The sequence below is a fragment of the Sinocyclocheilus rhinocerous genome, unplaced genomic scaffold (assembly GCF_001515625.1).
Source record: "Sinocyclocheilus rhinocerous isolate Xijiao unplaced genomic scaffold, SAMN03320098_v1.1 scaffold1998, whole genome shotgun sequence".
Taxonomy (NCBI): domain Eukaryota; kingdom Metazoa; phylum Chordata; class Actinopteri; order Cypriniformes; family Cyprinidae; genus Sinocyclocheilus; species Sinocyclocheilus rhinocerous.
In genome coordinates this window covers 1-17,027 of record NW_015628694.1, presented here as the reverse complement: position 1 = coordinate 17,027, position 17,027 = coordinate 1, and the positions used below count along the sequence as shown (strand labels likewise).

At 38.4% G+C, this 17,027-nt stretch overlaps 2 protein-coding genes across 4 annotated transcripts; both read left to right on the top strand.

Annotated features, from left to right (window-relative positions):
• Positions 1-1,281: 1,281 nt before the first annotated feature.
• LOC107738289 (annexin A1-like) lies at positions 1,282-4,670 on the top strand. Of its 2 annotated transcripts, none has more exons than XM_016550006.1 (13): positions 1,282-1,371; positions 1,860-1,956; positions 2,224-2,308; positions 2,408-2,502; positions 2,585-2,698; positions 2,849-2,939; positions 3,231-3,310; positions 3,475-3,531; positions 3,608-3,701; positions 3,790-3,885; positions 4,160-4,218; positions 4,342-4,464; positions 4,610-4,670. In XM_016550006.1, the coding sequence occupies exons 2-13, from the start codon at positions 1,888-1,890 to the stop codon at positions 4,661-4,663; spliced, it is 1,017 nt and encodes a 338-aa protein (XP_016405492.1). In that variant the 5' UTR covers positions 1,282-1,371; positions 1,860-1,887; the 3' UTR covers positions 4,664-4,670. The 2 variants fall into 2 exon arrangements, with proteins under 2 accessions (XP_016405492.1, XP_016405491.1); XM_016550005.1 differs by having other exon boundaries at positions 1,860-1,962.
• A 93-nt stretch (positions 4,671-4,763) lies between these two features.
• LOC107738290 (major facilitator superfamily domain-containing protein 3-like) lies at positions 4,764-16,437 on the top strand. Of its 2 annotated transcripts, none has more exons than XM_016550009.1 (4): positions 4,764-5,652; positions 6,648-7,380; positions 12,108-12,255; positions 16,159-16,437. In XM_016550009.1, the coding sequence occupies exons 2-4, from the start codon at positions 6,690-6,692 to the stop codon at positions 16,262-16,264; spliced, it is 945 nt and encodes a 314-aa protein (XP_016405495.1). In that variant the 5' UTR covers positions 4,764-5,652; positions 6,648-6,689; the 3' UTR covers positions 16,265-16,437. The 2 variants fall into 2 exon arrangements, with proteins under 2 accessions (XP_016405495.1, XP_016405493.1); XM_016550007.1 differs by having other exon boundaries at positions 4,764-5,657.
• The last annotated feature ends 590 nt before the right edge of the window (positions 16,438-17,027 follow it).

Here is a 17,027-nt window from a genome sequence, read left to right as displayed (position 1 = left end):
GGTTGCGCTAACAGATGTTAGGCAGAAATGTTTGAACATCACAAATTCCATATATTAGGTGCATGTACAAGTCCAATAAAGAAGAAGGCTAGTTTAGACTAGATGTTTATATGATCAAGTATGGGTGTTAGGAAATACTGGAAAAATTTAAAAGGCAGAGAACATGTCAAGATCTGTTTGGGCAGTGTTAGGTCAGTTCATGCGTTCATGCGTGTCCCGACAGGTCTGCATTAAAAAAACAGCAATGACTGACTGTATCTTTTTAAAACATTCAATCTTTTGTCTAAGGAATGTGAATTGATAGGTATATGTTGTCTCGTCGTTGCCATCATTTGGTTGGTGTGTATAGAAGAATGAAGTAGAACTGGAACTTCAGAAGCATTGCTTGTCTCTGTTTGTTCTTCAATTACCTTTTTTAACGAATTCTGTTAATTAACCAGTTGTTCAATCTGATACAGTACATGATCATCATGTGCTATCATATCCACTGAACCATGGTGAAAAAATTGCTCAACACAATGCTGGTAAATGAATGCCATAAAAAGCTTCACATAAATTGCTTGCAAAAATTGCGTAAACTGCCTGCATCTTGCATACTTGATGGTGTGTAGCCAGAGTATTCATATTGCATACTTTTGGCAAAAGCATTTCTACTTTCTCTCCTCCTGGGAACAAATACATTCATGGCTGAAGGGTGTTTAACATATTAAATTTGGCCCTGAATTTATTTTTCGAATTTTACATTTTCGACAATGGCTGTCTGTTGTTTACTAATCATGCATGGCTGCCATGCCAATCTAGGCCTATGCCTCATGAGTTCCCTGAATTATGATACATTTCAAATGAGTTGGACTATGTGATCATACACTGCCTAAACAACAATATTTGTTTCATATTTCATCTATATGGAGTGCGTATGGGTTTTTAATTCTATACAGTATGACTTAAATGTAAGATTTTTGCAATTACTGTAATGAGCCACGATTAATTTATTCCCTTTGAGAAATTTAAAGTATGGTCATGTGATCTCACGTGAATATGTCTGCTCCCATGACGCGAAATAAAACTTTTATATTTTTACCCGAAATAAAGCTTTTATTACGCTACAGATGTCAGTGTTCTTGATTTAAAACTAAATCAAATTTTTCAAAATCAAAAAACAATTTAAATTTTTAAAATAAATGACTGGATGCACCTTTAAAAAAAAAAAAAGAGAGAGAGAGAGAGACTAACTATTGGGAAGGAGGAAAGCAGCAGACTGTGTCGACGCCCAGCTCTAACGCAACAGTTACGCTTATGTTACTAGGTGTGGTTCTCTGAGCATACAGCTGAACACTCTCCTCCTGCTCACTTGCTGTGCAATCGGTCTTGGTAAGTGAGAAACTGGAATTTTCTTTACTTCGTTCTTACACGTTGTCTAACTCCCGATAGTGTTTTCAGTTTTTTTATTTTATTTTTTATATATATATACGTATTAATGATAGCGTTGTTTTTGTTTACTGAAAAATAAGATTCAAATGAGAATAAAAAATGAAAAAAAAAAAAAATTTGCTAATGAAAGTTATGCAACAAAGTTGTGCAATAGCGTTGCTTAAAGAAGTTATTAAAAACTTTGCACACTTTGAGCTATAAAATGCCACATCCTGGTTTTGTGAATTGTTCAGTGTTTGGATGTGTGACTGATGCATGCCAGACTTTAATGTTCTGTTCTTTTGGTGAATCATGTGCGTCCTGTAAGATTCATTAAAACTGCTAGAAAACGTAGATTAATTCCTGAAAACTGTAATTCTTTTTTTTATAAGGATTCTGTTTTTTGGTATACTGTATGTGTTTTAACATATTCCAACATTTTACTGTAGGTTTAGCTGTTGAGTTTCAGGTGCCAAAATGTCCTTCGTCAGTGCTTTTCTTGAGCAGCTTGCCTATCAGGGCATGCAAGACAACACAGTACAAGACATCACAGTAAGTTTCTTCAATTTTCTGGAAAGTTTGAGCAGCACCAGACGGAATGAGTCAGCAATAGGAATGTACTCCACTCCCTATTTTAGCCACTTTCATCATGTTAAAGGGAAAGAGCATCAATATTTCTGTTTCCTTCCTAAAATTCGCTTCTTGAATTTTTTTTCTTGAATAGACTTCTTAGACTGGTCTGCTGTAAGTCAGTTTGTAATTTTACATAGGCTATTTTTAAAGGATTTTCATAAGTGTCTCTCATGCCTTTAGGATGGGCAGGGCACAGTGAAGCCCTTTGCTCAGTTTAATGCAGCTGCGGATGCAGGCGTCTTGGACAAGGCTATTAAGGCAAAAGGTTGGTATATGAATCTTGAAAAGTGAAGATGAATAAAATACATCTACATCTTTGCATTCTGCATCTGTTTGCTCTGTTGACAGAAGTTTTTGTTCTCAGGTGTGGATGAGGTCACAATCATTGAAACGCTGGTACGCAGGAGCAATGCCCAGCGCCAGCAAATCAAGACCGCTTACCAGCAAGCATCCGGCAAGGTATCACATTCACTGGACCTGAAATCAACACATTTTTGCTGTCTAGATCCTCCCTCACCTAAATCACTTCTCCTCTGTGCAGCCTCTGGATGTAGCATTGAAAGCTGCTCTTAAAGGTGAGCTGGAAGAAGTGGTTCTAAGCCTGTTGATGACTCCAGCTCAGTATGATTCCTTTCTGCTCAAAGGTGCCATGAAGGTAACATTATTTTCAGACTGTGGATAGAGATAAACTTCATGTTTTTACTCCACATCTGGTGGATATTTTAATAGACAACCACTAGACCTGCATGTCTTCTTACACACAAGATTTGACATGGGTAGTATAACTTAGTCTTTTTCTCTTCAGGGTATGGGCACAGATGAAGATACACTTGTCGAGATTTTGGCCTCCAGGACCAATAAAGAGATCCGAGAGATTAAACAGGTTTTCAAACAAGGTAACAATATTGCTAGTTATCATCCAGTTATCCTTTAAATATGTTTATGGCATGAGTGTCCATTCCCGCTCCTGTAGGGCCAACAGCCTGCAGATTTTAGCCCCAACGTGCTTCAACACACCTGCCTGGAAGTTTCTAGTAATCCTGAAGATCTTGCTTAGCTGGTTTAGGTGTGTTTAATTAGGGTTGGAGCTAAACTCTGCAGGACAGTGGCCCCCCAAGAGACACTCGTGGTTTATGGTATGTGAATGCAGTATATATGAAAATTGAATGTATGACTTCTATTTCTAGAATATAAGAAGGATCTAGAGGCGGAGATCAAGTCTGAGACAAGTGGAGACTTCAGGAATGCCCTGCTTTCTCTCTGCAAGGTTGCCTTTGCTCTTATAGTGTTTCTCAATTCTGCCCCTCCCATTACTGCATGTTTTGGATTTTTAACACATCTGATTCTGCAACTTACTAGGAGAGTGATTTGTGACTTGAATTGGCACAAAGTGCTTTTGCTCGTTGTTAAACTTTTTATTTGAATTCACAGGCTACCAGGAGTGAAGACAAGGTTGTGCAAGAGGACTTGGCTGACAAAGATGCCAGGGTAATTAAACGTGTATTGTGTATATGTGGTTGGTCATTGTATGTACTTGTCTTTTGACCTCTGATTCTGCCTGTAGGCCTTGTATGAGGCAGGAGAGAAAAGAAAAGGCACAGACTGTGGCGTGTTCATTGACATCCTCACTTCACGGAATGCTTGTCACCTGAGGAGAGGTATGGTTGACTTCCTCCACCTCCCTGTTTTCAAAATCTACCTTAGTGATGATGATGATAATAATGTCATTTTTTTCTTTATATTTAGTTTTTCAGCTGTACTCCAAGTACAGTAAAGCGGATGTTGCAAAAGCCATTGATCTGGAGTTGAAGGGTGATATTGAGAACTGCTTGACTGCTGTTGGTGAGACACTTAAACCTTCATATCTGTCCATAGCATTACATACTGCATTTTAAAATGGAATGGCATGCAATAAGTTCACTGAAAAATGTTCTTTGAATTGCCGCAGATCCTCTTAGATGTACCATACCTTTTAAGACTTGAATTACTTTCTTACAGTATGACAATAATGCTATTTTAAGCTCTGAGCAATGAAACAGAAGATGGCTTTTGCATGACATTTCCAAAATAAATATTTTCATCTTTTCTTATCACTGTGACCTTATCTTTTCAACAGTGAAATGTGCTGGAAACAAATCCGCATTCTTTGTTGAAAAACTAAATCAGGCAACAAAGGTAAATGACAATCTAATGGATCCATTTAAAATTTAAAACGACATGACAACTGTTTTAAATATAAATATACAGTATATGAATTAAAAACTAAAAGAACCACTGAGTGTGACTTTGTTTTCACAGGGCTCTGGTTATAGAGGCAAGATCTTGACCAGAATATTGGTGAGCCGCTCTGAGATTGACTTGGCCAAAATCAAGCAAGAGTACCAGAATAAGTTTGGCAAGAGCCTCTACCAGGACATCCAGGTAAATCTCAGTTAGCAAATTTTAAATATCATCATCATCATCATTATACTCAATATAATATATATAATTCAATACATAAACACAAATTAATCAGGGTTATGCTGTATAGATTCAGTTGTTAAAGATTGTGTTTTGTTCGTTTTAGGATGACACCAAAGGAGACTATGAGACGATCCTGCTAGCCTTGTGTGGCAATTAATTAGTGTCAAAAATGAATGTATACAGATGAAGACCCACCAGCTATATGAATTATACACCCCCATATAAACAATTGTAGTAGAATGAAAAACATTAATAAATAAAAACTTGACTAAATGTATATGTCTTTGTAAATTCATGCAAAGCTTCTAAAGTGGTGTGTTGTGGTATGGTGTATCTATTAATTTTTAAAGTCGTGTTGACTGAAAAACAAACCAAAACATGCACAAAATGGGAGTTTAATGACGTAGATATGAAGGGGATCACATAAGCACAAATAGTCACTAAGAGTTGTACTGGTTGGAATCAGGGATAGAAAATCAGGTCTGACTCGAGTTACAAAACAAACAAACACTTGCATTGTTTTTGCAGGCTCTAATTTATAAATCAACTCAAGTTTTAAAGGGTGCTCCAGAGTCCAGAAGGTTCTGCAAAGTGTGGCAATCCGAAGAATCACAACTGGTCCTCAAAAATCTTTTAATTTTGTGGTGTCATTACCATTTGATTCAAGTAAAAGTTATATTTCTTTTGGATAAAGATGCCTTTATATTTATCAAGGAAATCCTTTGATAGCTCATTAAAAAAAAAAAAAAAAATGCAAGAGGGTTTATAAACTAAAATCTGCTGTATATAGAAACTATTACCGTAAAGAATTTATGACAAAAGACAAATTACGACTTGGACTGTGTGTCAGAAACATGTTCGGCTAGAACAATGGGAGTGGTAGGAGAAGAGATAAAGTTTGAGAAAGAGAGAGGGCGCGATTTCTTAACATTCCTTACTCAATGGCCCTGCCCTACGCTGCAGTACCGCTGTAATGACGGGTGGCGCTGTTGATTTAGTGGCTGTGAGCGCTCAGGAGAGCTATATGTTGATTGGTTGAAAGAGTTCGTTACGTCAAGCGCTCCCGCGGAAGTTCCGAGGTTTGGAAAATAGAGGTTATGCTGCATCGAGCACAGCGGGTGAAGGAGACGTTTACCTGTAAATACAGTAAGGTATTTGCTGTACTTATTTGTACATTTCTATATAACGTTACATAGATTCTGTTGTTCTTAATCCTAATTGTAAGTCTCCCTCTAGTGCCTCGAGCATATGTTGTGACAGTAATGGACAGTTTATGACTAGTTAAGGGTTTTTACAGAGGGGATTTGGGACTTTTTTTTTGACTCAATGAATCAGGAAATATTGTCAACATCCAAAAACAAATACAATTAAAAAAAAAAAAAAAACTGATAGGAATAAAACTGGAAAGTCTGGTGTATGGAAGTGCTACTGAAGGGAATATTTCTGACAATTTCTTTCTCATGATTTCTGCATCATTTTGAGAAAACGCCTTTTAAAGATATGTATCGTATTTGAAAGCAGACGCAAATAGATAAAGTGTAATAAAATAAACACACATACATCTTGGATGTTTTCTAGTTTGAAAGAAGACATGTTATGGGAGCAAAATAGACCAAAACCCCTAAATTGACAAGTGCATGGTTTTACCAGTAGTGTCTTATCTCAAAAACAGTGGTTCATTCATTATTGCACGTCATTCATTCATGGCATAAAATAATATCACAGCTAGATATAACCGATAAAACTAATGCAAGTGTCATTAGATATGTCATTAGACATTTTTCATATAACGTTACATTCTGAAAACTACTAGACACTAAAATATAAATAATAGAGAATTAAATATTCAATAACGATTTCATTTGTATATTTCAACAAAATGAAAGGATGATTTTGAAAACTTGGCTTTAACCAGTCTTCATATTTCTGTTCTTGAAATATATGCAAATGTGTACATATTTAATTAGTTTTAATGTACTGTAATCAATCAACTGGGAAAGTATGATGCTGTCTGTTAGTTAAAATGTTTACCTTATTCACCTGTGCTGTCATGTCTTGAATAGAAATGTCTTAAATAGAAACCATTATGTTAACTTATGTTGACAAGTCCATGTCCAACACTCTTCTTGTGTTGATTACAGAGTAAAGCCATGAGCTGAGGCTCCCAAAACCCGCCTTTCTCAATGATGAACGACAAACTGGTGTTCCTGGGTCTCCTTTACTTCATCCAGGGCATTCCATATGGCCTGCAGTCGTCTTTGCTCCCGGTGTACCTGCGTGGTGCTGGCCACTCCCTCACCCGCATCAGCCTCACCAAAATCCTCTATTTCCCCTGGGTGCTCAAGGTACTCTGGGCCCCTCTGGTGGACCGGACTTGTACCAAGCGCTGCTGGTTAGTGGGCACAGTGGCTGGTCTAGCCCTCACCTGTTTGGTGAGCGCTACCATCTCACCTGATGTTCAGTACATGGGTGTAGCGGGCTCCCTGCTCGCTATGAACGTGCTGGCATCAGTGCAGGACATTGCGGCAGATGGGGAGGCTGTGCGGCTGCTCAGGGGTCAGGGGGAGCTGGGTCTAGGAAACACTGTGCAGGTGGTGGGGTATAAAGCTGGGTCTGTGTTTGCTGGAGGGGGGCTCCTGGCTGTGATTGATGTTGCAGGCTGGGGCTGGATGTTTGCACTGCTGGCTTGCGTGTACGGTGGTGTTGCTCTGTTCGTGTGGGGTGCCCCGGTGTTGGATGGAGAGTCTCCGCAGGGACAGGGAGAAGGAAGGAGAGGGTCAAAGGATGTGATGCAGCCATGGAAGGTGTGGAGGAAGTTCTTGTCTGTGCCAGGAACGCCATGGACAATGTTCTACGTTCTCACTTACAAACTAGGTAAGATATTTGTCATAATTCGACATCAGATGGGTTGAATTAAATGATTTGGATATCGCAAAGTACATCTACATTTCCCTCTAATTGGTTGAATAAGTTGACACACACCTGTTGTTTTGTAGTTGTGTACTGAATAGACTATATTCATACAGTTAATTATTTGCAAAATAAATAAATAAATATAATGCAGGGTTTCCCAAAAATTCATAACGTTCCCTCCGCCCCTCTATTGTGACATTGTATAGATAAATTAGTCACTTTCCTGGTTAAATTGTTTTATTAAAATGTAATATTATTTTTAAATGTGTGTGTAAGTGTACTTGTGGGGGTTAAAGTTGGATTCTCTATGGAAGTAGAAAGCCACTTTTGCTCTCTGTCTCGCTGTCTTTCACTCTCCTTCTTCAACTATATATATATATATATATATATATACATATACATATACATAACACACACTCATACACACATAGATGCATGTATATCGCCTGATGCTGCCCTCCCTCTGTCCCGCACAGCAGGGGCCAGGGAACGGAGGGGCGTGTGGGGGGATGGAGGGGTGACGCGAGCAGGAGGCAAATATTTTCCAGAGGGAACGCAGAGGACTGCAGGGGGGATGAATTAATGAACACCCACCACATGGTCAACTATGAGAGAGAGTGAAAGAGAGCGAGAGAGATGGTGGGGTGCAGGGGGCATCGGGTATGATGAGAAAGCGCGTGAGTAGAGAGTGATGGAGAACACAGAAATTCCAAAGAAAGAAGATAAGTAAAGTATGTGATGTCTTTTAGTTGACCTACATTGTTTTCCCATTGTCTGGACCATTGTGTAACTCGGGTGTGAACATTAAAAAGCATTCTGTTTAGATATGTGAGCTTACAGTACATTACACTTTGAATAGGCTGCGTCTCTGTTTCCTATCCATACCACCGTATCTTCGCTCGCATTCACATAGTTAACGGTGCAAGTGATAGTTCTCGATGCTTTTGTTTCATCCAAACAATTATGTCATTGTGTCCCAGAATGTAAAGGGAATAACCTAGACCTTTGCGGATTCTAACCTCAGAGGTCCGTAGAGACTTGGTACAGGGCTTGTCGTTGGTTGAGGAGCATTTACAATGGAGTTGTGGGACCTGCTCAAGTACACACAGATGCAGATACACACGGCACAGTGACCTACATGAACTGGGAAGGGCCCAGGATCCTCAGGCTGTTCCCATGCTGAAGACTGTGGGGATTCTGTATCTGGTTTTAGTCAGCATCTCACACTCGTTGGCTCTCACACACTTTTGAAGTTTAGTTGAGGTGTTGTTTCATTGCATCCTCATGTTGCTCCAAAGCTGTATGGCTTTCTATGTTCTGTGGAACACAAAAGATGAATATTTGGAGAATATCCTGGACTTTCTTTTTAATGCAATAAAAATAACAGGACTGGAGCTGTCAAGCTTTAAAATGCTATAAAAAATATTCCATATGATTCCACTGTATTGCAAACCTTCTATAATAGTGTGAGGAAAAGATCAAAAAGTAAATCATTATTCACTGAAATTCTTGACTGTCTTGCTGTTTGGGGGTTTGTGAGAATGGAGAAATCTGCTATAATTTGAGTGAAATGTTGAGTTAGATATTTACAATGAATCGGTTGATGTAATTTATAAAACCCATCTCAATGATTTGTCCATTAATTAAACTGATTTGTTTCTCAAATTTAACTCACTGACAGTTAACAACTTACTGGAAGGGAAGAACTCCAGTAAATACAAAAATAACTGATACTTTATGGTAGAGCCCGACCGATATATCATTTTGCCGATTTTATCGGCCGATATGAGCCTGTCGCAGATGTATCGGCAAATATGCCACCGATATGAAAATGTTTTTACAGAACATAAAACACAGATAAAATGCTTGTAAATTATGTAATTACTTAGTTTGTCCAGCTGAGCGCACTCCAAATTCGGAGGATCCCTTCAGCTCGAGGAACCCTCTCGAACGCCGAATCGAGTCTACTTCTCGAGGCCCCCTTTCAAATGAGACCACCCCCGTGTAGATGTCCTACGCGGTCCGGGAGTTACGGGTGGTTAAATTCGCAGTCGGGCGCCGACCGATCTGGTGATGCCGGGGGGCTACCGACGCGTGGAGGGTGGCGTTCAAGAGGGCTCCTCAAGCTGAAGGGATCCCCCGAAGTTGGTGGAGATCCGCCGCCGCATTTGCGAGATAGTAACGCCAGCCAACACTTTCACTTCAGTAAGGAGGTCTCTTGTTTAGGCAGCAGCATTCAAGCGTTGTCTTATTCGACCGTAAGTGGTCTTCACATGATATTCCGCCATGATTCCAGTTCCAAGGGAACGTACACGTTTCATTCAAAGGGCATTAGTGCGTGAGACGTGAATTTAAATTGTATTTATTTACAGAGGTATATTATGTCACACTTCACACTTCTCTATTAAGTTTCGTCTGTGTGTGAAGAAAGTAGCGCAAATCCGTGAATGAATGTTCCTAAGTGAAATAAACTTAAACAGAATAAAGTTGAATGGAATTGAATTGAAAAGTATGAATAAACTTCAACTTTACTGTTCATTGCACTGATGTCAGACGCATTTTGGATAATAAAGTTTATTGTTAATTTTTAAATGCCCTGCCTCCATTACATATCTTTGTCACGCCATTATAAGTGTTTGATCACCATATTTGAGTGATCATTGCAAAAAAATATGTTTGTGTATATATATTCTGTTTATATATATACTGTATTCTATATATAGTATACTGTACTATAATATACACAAAGAATATCGGACGATATATCGATATCGGCCCTTTTTACTTCCTAATATCGGTATCGGCCCCCAAAAAACCCATATCGGTCTGGCTCTACCTTATGGTGTTTTTGTTTGCTTTTTGAGAATTGAATAATCGTTCCGTCTCATCCTGAATCTGTTGTCCATTTTTGTCTTCATCTGTTCCCCATTATCTATCGTTGTTAACTGAGGTGAACTGATACAGCATCTCTCCCCACTCTCTCTCTCTGCCTCACTCTCTCTCACTCCCCTTTCTCCTCCCAGTGCCTCCCCTCTTCTGCTTTCCTCCTCTGTGTTTTTGTGGATGTCTAATGAAATCCCATGTGAAATGGACAATTGTTGCTCTGAGATTATTTATAGACATAAATAAGCAGCCTTGTTGTTTGTTTTCAATCCCTGCTTAAAAAATAATTAGTTTGAAGCAGCGTAGGAGAAAAAAAAAGGACTGAGGCAGAACGCTGAAGCACATGTCCAAACGGCACATATGAGATGATCAGCAGCATCTGAACTGCTCATTGATCATCTTTGGAATTTTGTATACATTTACACTACCATGTTGACACAATGAACACTGTTCTGTTTGTTCTGCAGTGTTCCCTTTACATACATTTTTAACTATTTTTATTCTGGTTTTTATTTTAGTGGAAATGCAGATTCATACTGTCTTTCCATAATCTTAAGTAATATGAAACAAGGAAATTCTTATTTTTTGTTTTTTTAATTATATAAAATTATATTATTTATTAAAAAATATTAAACTGATACTATTATTAATATAATACTTAAGTGTAGTTTAGAAGCCTTTGTGATTTTACTATGGTAATGTGGTCTCTGTTGTTTTACCTGTGGTTACTATGGTCTTCAAATAAATTATGGCTATGCTGGAACTTTGCCCAGATTTTCTCAAGGATTAGGCTATAATTGACTAATGTCAAAACATATTATGCAAAGTAACAGGCAGTTTTTAATGTTTTGTGTGCAAACTGCAAAGTGAATGTGACTGGTTTTTATGTGTTCATCCTTATGTAAAACTGCATCCTTATTCCTTTAACGCCGCATTGGACCTGGGTGGGTGGCATACACTATAGCTGCCTTATATGAAGAAAAGATGTGCTGAATGTGAAAAACGAGTCCCATTGTTCATTGTTGCCACCACATTACAGACTTTACAACATCTTTTACAAATTTAGTTCTACTGTCAGACTCAATCCCCCACAAAGAAAGCGATGTCGAAGCGCTCACGTGGCGCTGTCAGCGACAGTAGCAGAACTCCGACAGAAGCGTCTGATTTTTGATTTGAATTTCTGTTTTTGTTTCTCACCGGTTTCATCCCGGGGACCCCGGAAGCGCAGTTTCTTTTTGACGGCGGTCTCAGAGCTGTCAGTCAGCGGGCTGTCTCGCTGTCGAACTGAAGGCAGACTCCATAAATAATGACAATGCCGTTAAATAAGACACGGCGGTGGGTTACCAAGGCCTCGGTGCACCCGCTATCATGCAGCGACGCAGGACTCGGCGCAATGTAACGGCAGCATTTTCACTGGCAGCTTTTGTTTTTGTCACTTTTGTCTGAGTTTTAAGTGACAAACTCTCAGAAAAAAAAAATGACTGGAAGGCAACCCAGGCACTGATCCTTTAAGGACTAAAGTGCGAAAAACATGGCCTCTGCTCAGGTTATCACTTTTTTTTCCCATTCTCAGATAACAAGTGTTTTGTTTTGACTAAGTTTGTGTTGTGATGTGTGGATATTATCAGGAGTTTAAAGCCAGTTTTGAGAAAAGTCTGATTCAATGTGATCAGAATCCAGCACATTTTCGATAATCCGGTCAATTTTCTTGGTCTTTTTTTGTCTCTATCTGAAGTTCAGAGAAAAGAGCCTTTACAATTGTTGAACTGTGTGTGTATGTGCTGATGTAATCCTATATTTTACAGGTGAACAGGGGGCTATCACCATGTTTCCTCTCTTCCTCCTGGACCACCACATGACAGCCAGAGAGCTCGGGGTGTGGAATGGGGTGGTTGCCATGGCGTTTTCCATCTGCGGCTCATCAATCGGGGGCTTCTTGCTCTCTCAGTACAGGTAGGGAGTGTTTTTTTTTCTTCTTATAAAACGATGGTGAAACTGAATCGGTTCTAGCTGCAACACCCTTTCCAGCTAAGTCACGCTTTGCCATTAATGTTGCAGGAATGGCATCGAAAGACTTTGTTCTTTGGATTTCTCCTTACACCTTTTTCAATTCCCCCTCTTGCTTTATCGGTTTCTGTGGCCCACCATCTCTCTGAAAGAAACGTGGCTCTTTTCTTTTTCTCAGTGTTTTCTCACTATATCTCTCCACCCATCTCGGCCCCAGGCGTGAAAGAAGGAGAGAGAAAGAGATAGAGAGTGTGTGTGAGAGATAGAAGGAGAGATTGAAGTAATGGAAGTAAACACAGCCTTTTGTGGGAGCTGAGAGTAAAACAGGCTCAGGTGTGAGCTGAAAGGCCTCCAGGATGCATAAAGTTGGCCTGCTTGAATAGAGATATACTTGTTGCTGATACGTTGCCCTTGTCTACTGACCTGAGACCGGTTTTTACCAGTTATGTCTTTTAATAAAGATAAGAGTTTGGTTGCCTAAACTGTTCCAAGAGCAGCTGAAGTCGCTTATCTTCCTCGAGCGATATTGACTATAGACCCACACACCTGTTAGTGTGTGCAGAGAAAGGCACGAAGAAGAGGATTTTGGAGAAAGACATATGCAGTGGTTCTGTCTTTATTTCTTGAGGGCAGACATCCAGTCATGAATCAGAGTTTAAAGTGAAATGATACTCTTCATACTGGACATGTGCTATTTTCTCCAGGCCGGTTTGCTTTACCTTATGGCATCATGAAACAACATGTTTTACAAACCACTGGAATGCATTACATGAGCTTCTGCGCTTTAGTTAAACTTTAGTTAAAATGATGTAATGTTGGTCTATTAAAAGACTGAGAGTAACGTCACCCTTTGTCTACTGCCTCTGTGAACTACAATTCTCTAACCATCTAAACAAGTATTAGTCAGTGAGGTGATGCAAACATAATCTAGGTAATTTGATCCAGACCGCAGATTGATTTCATTCTGACCACAAATAATTTTTCTTTCGTTTATATATGCTACTGTTCAAAAGTTTGGGGTCAGTTAATTTTTTTTTCCTTTTGAAAGAAATTAATACTTCTATTCAGCAAATATGCATTAAATTGATCTAAAGTGACAGTAAAGACATTTATAATGTTAAAAAAGATTTCTATTTAAAAAATGCTGTTCTCTTGAAAATATTAGCAGCACAACTGTTTTCATCATTGATAATAACAAGAAATATTTATTGAGCAGCAAATCAGCATATTAGAATGATTTCTGAAAGATCATGTGACACTGATGACTTGAATGTTCTATTATAAAATTATAATAAATGTATAAAATTAAAATAAATAAATTATAATAAAATTGAAAATAGTTATTTTAAATTATGACAATATTTCACAATTTTACATCTCAGTCTTGATGAGCATAAAATAAAGTTTAAAAAAGTTTTTAAACAATCTTACTGACCCCAAACCTTTCAAAGGTAGTGTTTGGTATTATTATTATTTTTATAAAAAATAAACAGTGTTTTTTTCTCCACTGAGAATAGCTAAGGTATCTGTAAACTACAAAAGCGACGCAGAAGCTGAACCAGGATATACATGTGCATCACAGGTACTTCTCCCATCACTGTTATTCCCTGTGATCACTAAATGGAAAATGCAAAATGTTCATTTTAAAGAGAATTTGAATATAGCCAAACAAAGACTCTAGCCCAGTATTTAATCAATTTTACAAGAGGTACAGTCTCTAACTTTCCTTCAGAGCAAATATCCGAGCAATCACAACTTGCGCTGTTTCAGCAGTACATAAATTTTGCGCATAAATGAACAAGCCTTCCAAATACCAGGTGAGTGGGACAGATACTAAAACATTCGGTAAAATCACAATCAGAGTTAAATATCTGCTCAAATTTTCTTACCTCTCCTTTTCTCCCCCTCTTTTTTCCCTTTCTCTGTAACCTCTCCCTCTCTCTCGGTTCCTTCATCTTTTTTTCTTTTTTTTTCTCGTTTAGTCTCTCTCTTTCTCTCTCTATGCTAAAGGCAGTGTTAGTGAATGGGGAGGAATGTAAAGTTTCACACGCAGGGGGCTTGTTCATTCGACACAGTCGTGCATTCAGGCCTTGCTTCCCACAGATTGGGTTTCTGCCGTTGTCTGTTCAGGGCCACTAAAAGCTAATTTGGACACTTATCCCAGCCCCATCTGAAACGCTTGAGTGGCCAAAAACTGACCCCCATACACTGATCGCCATCAGCAATCTGAGAGTACGAATCTTATCGGGTCTAACTGCTCGTGTGATACGCCTGTTTTAGACTCGTTTTCGATCTCTCGCACCCTTCTCTCTCTCTAACTTGCTGGTTTTCCTCTTTAAGACTGTCTGTCTTTCTTACAGCTCTCTTTCTCTCTCTTCTCTCATCTGAGTGAAATATGAAAGAGTGTTGTTGAGTGGATGCAGGGAGGGTGTTTGCATGAGAATGATGGCAGATTGGCTTTCTGTCTGACCGGCTGCTGTTGTTGACTGGGTTCATCTAGATCTAAAAGGCTGGTTTAAGATGACAGACGATTCCTTACTCTTCTCTTAAAATCCAGTTGACCTTTACCCGCAATCTCCTTCTCTCTTTTTCCACTCGCTTTCTCTGTCAGAGGCGTCAGAGTCTATTCACATGGAAAGGACGTTTATGTAAAGACACAATTTTGACAAATTTTTACAACCTTAGGGACAAGTTAAACTAATTTTCATGCAACAGATCCTGTCACCAGAGCTTAACTCGTGCCTGGTTCTTAATCATGCTGTCTGACCACTTTAAGCTTTAATACACGTAGTCTTTTCAGAGAATATGATGTAAAATGATGTTAACTGTTATGCATTACTGATTAAAAATATTAGATGTGAAAAGAAAGACTGTAGAAGCCATGACTCCAGACCCTGTGTTTGATTGACAGGGCCCTCCGGGTGTTCTGATTGGAGCTGGGAGAAATTGAGGGGTGTGATGGTCACTAATTAACGGGGGGTTAATCAGCCCGTGGCTGTGGATCTTGTAGCGTTATTGATTATGTCGTGAAGGAAGTTCCCCTGAGGGATTCTTAACTGTTATTAGAGAATCGATTCAAGTGTGTAAGCAAACACACACTGCATGTAAGCATGTGTACAGGAGTGTTTTTCTGTCTCAGTGTGGCAGTCCTATGTGGTTGACCCTCATTAATGTCCTGCAATGACTGATCTGTAAATTAATAGCCTTTAGTTTGCTGTGGTATATATTTTGTCTTGTTGATGTTATATTATATTGCACTACCATTCATAATTTTGGGGTTGGTAAGAAATCTCTAATGCTCACCAAGACTGCATTTATTTGAGAAAAAAATCTAGTAAAAACAGTAATATTGAGAAATATTATTACAATATATAATAACTGTTTTCTATTTGAATATATTTAAAAATGTAATTTATTCCTATGATGGCAAGGCTGAATTTTCTGCAGCCATTACTCCAGTCTTCAGTGTCACATGATCCTTCAGAAATCATTCTGATATGCTGATTTCCCGCTCAAGAAATATTTCTTATTATTATTATTATCATCACTGTTGAAAACTGCTTAATATGTTTGTGGTACATTTCCCCCCCCCAGGATTTTTAATAAATAATAAATAGAAAATAGAAACTCAAAATTATAGAATAAAATAGAAAATATAATTTTTTGTAACATTATAAATGTCTTTCCTTCTCACTTTGGATTAATTTAATGTGTCCCCAACAAATAATAGTATTAATTTCTTAAAAAATTGAACTGTGGTGTATATTACATGACATTGCATTACATTATATTGTATATTTGTGGAGTTTGAGATAATATAACTGAACTTTCTCTCTTTTATGTCCTCAGTATTGGCCTGCTGATGAGACGTGTGTTTATGATGCGGACTGTCAGCATGGTCTTCCAGAGCTCACTTCTCGTAGTGCTGGAGCCCTCGGCCTTGATGAAAGGTTAGAAATGCACGTACCTGTACACACTAAAGTATACAAACATGGTGATGTACCAGCATTGGTATTAGTGCAGACTTATATTATTTTATTTTATTTTGAAATTCAATATGGTGCCGCTCATTATGCAGTAATTGCACTTCATTGGTCCACTGCTTTGTAAATAAAAGGAAGGGAGAAACTAAACACACATCAAAATGTTTATTACTGCCTTGTACATCTTGTGGGTACAGTTTGTTCATAAGAGCCAGCTCACCTGTACGTATGTGTATATATAGAAGTGAAATCGACCCGTTCTCTTCTGAACGGAGCTTTCTGAGCTTTCTACTGTTCTCCTGCATTTAAGCATCCATGGGGCCATCTCTGGTTTCCAACGTTTTCCACTGACAGGCTAAAGTGTCCATTTCAGCACCTTGCACAGAGTAAACAGGTGTTAAGGCAGAGTGTGTCTGAATAAAACTCTAAACGCTGCGTTATACAACAGCATGTGATAAAGAGGGAGAGTATTAACATGAATGTCATTCAGACCAGCATAGAGTTCATCTCGCTGTGTGGTGAAATCAGAATAGAAAAGTATAAATCAAAAGGTGATGTTTGAGATTATTTAAATGTTTTTTTTTCTAAAACATAGTGTTTAATTTTGTAATTTAACTATAAATAAAATCCAGATGGGTAGGATAAGACATTTGCAGTCTTTCTATGACAGAATTTATTTATCATCAAAGCTCAATGTGTATGTAAAATATATATATATATATATATATATATATA

What these genes read in the sequence shown, in the direction of transcription:
- LOC107738289 (XM_016550005.1), top strand. Translation starts at nt 1,888, where the DNA reads ATGTCCTTCGTCAGTGCTTTTCTTGAGCAGCTTGCCTATCAGGGCATG. An exon ending in TGCTCAAAGGTGCCATGAAG is followed by an intron (nt 2,699 to 2,848) that starts GTAACATTATTT and finishes TTTTCTCTTCAG; the next exon opens with GGTATGGGCACAGATGAAGA. An exon ending in CCCTGCTTTCTCTCTGCAAG is followed by an intron (nt 3,311 to 3,474) that starts GTTGCCTTTGCT and finishes TTGAATTCACAG; the next exon opens with GCTACCAGGAGTGAAGACAA.
- LOC107738290 (XM_016550009.1), top strand. Translation starts at nt 6,690, where the DNA reads ATGATGAACGACAAACTGGTGTTCCTGGGTCTCCTTTACTTCATCCAG. An exon ending in CGTTCTCACTTACAAACTAG is followed by an intron (nt 7,381 to 12,107) that starts GTAAGATATTTG and finishes TATATTTTACAG; the next exon opens with GTGAACAGGGGGCTATCACC. An exon ending in TTCTTGCTCTCTCAGTACAG is followed by an intron (nt 12,256 to 16,158) that starts GTAGGGAGTGTT and finishes TTATGTCCTCAG; the next exon opens with TATTGGCCTGCTGATGAGAC.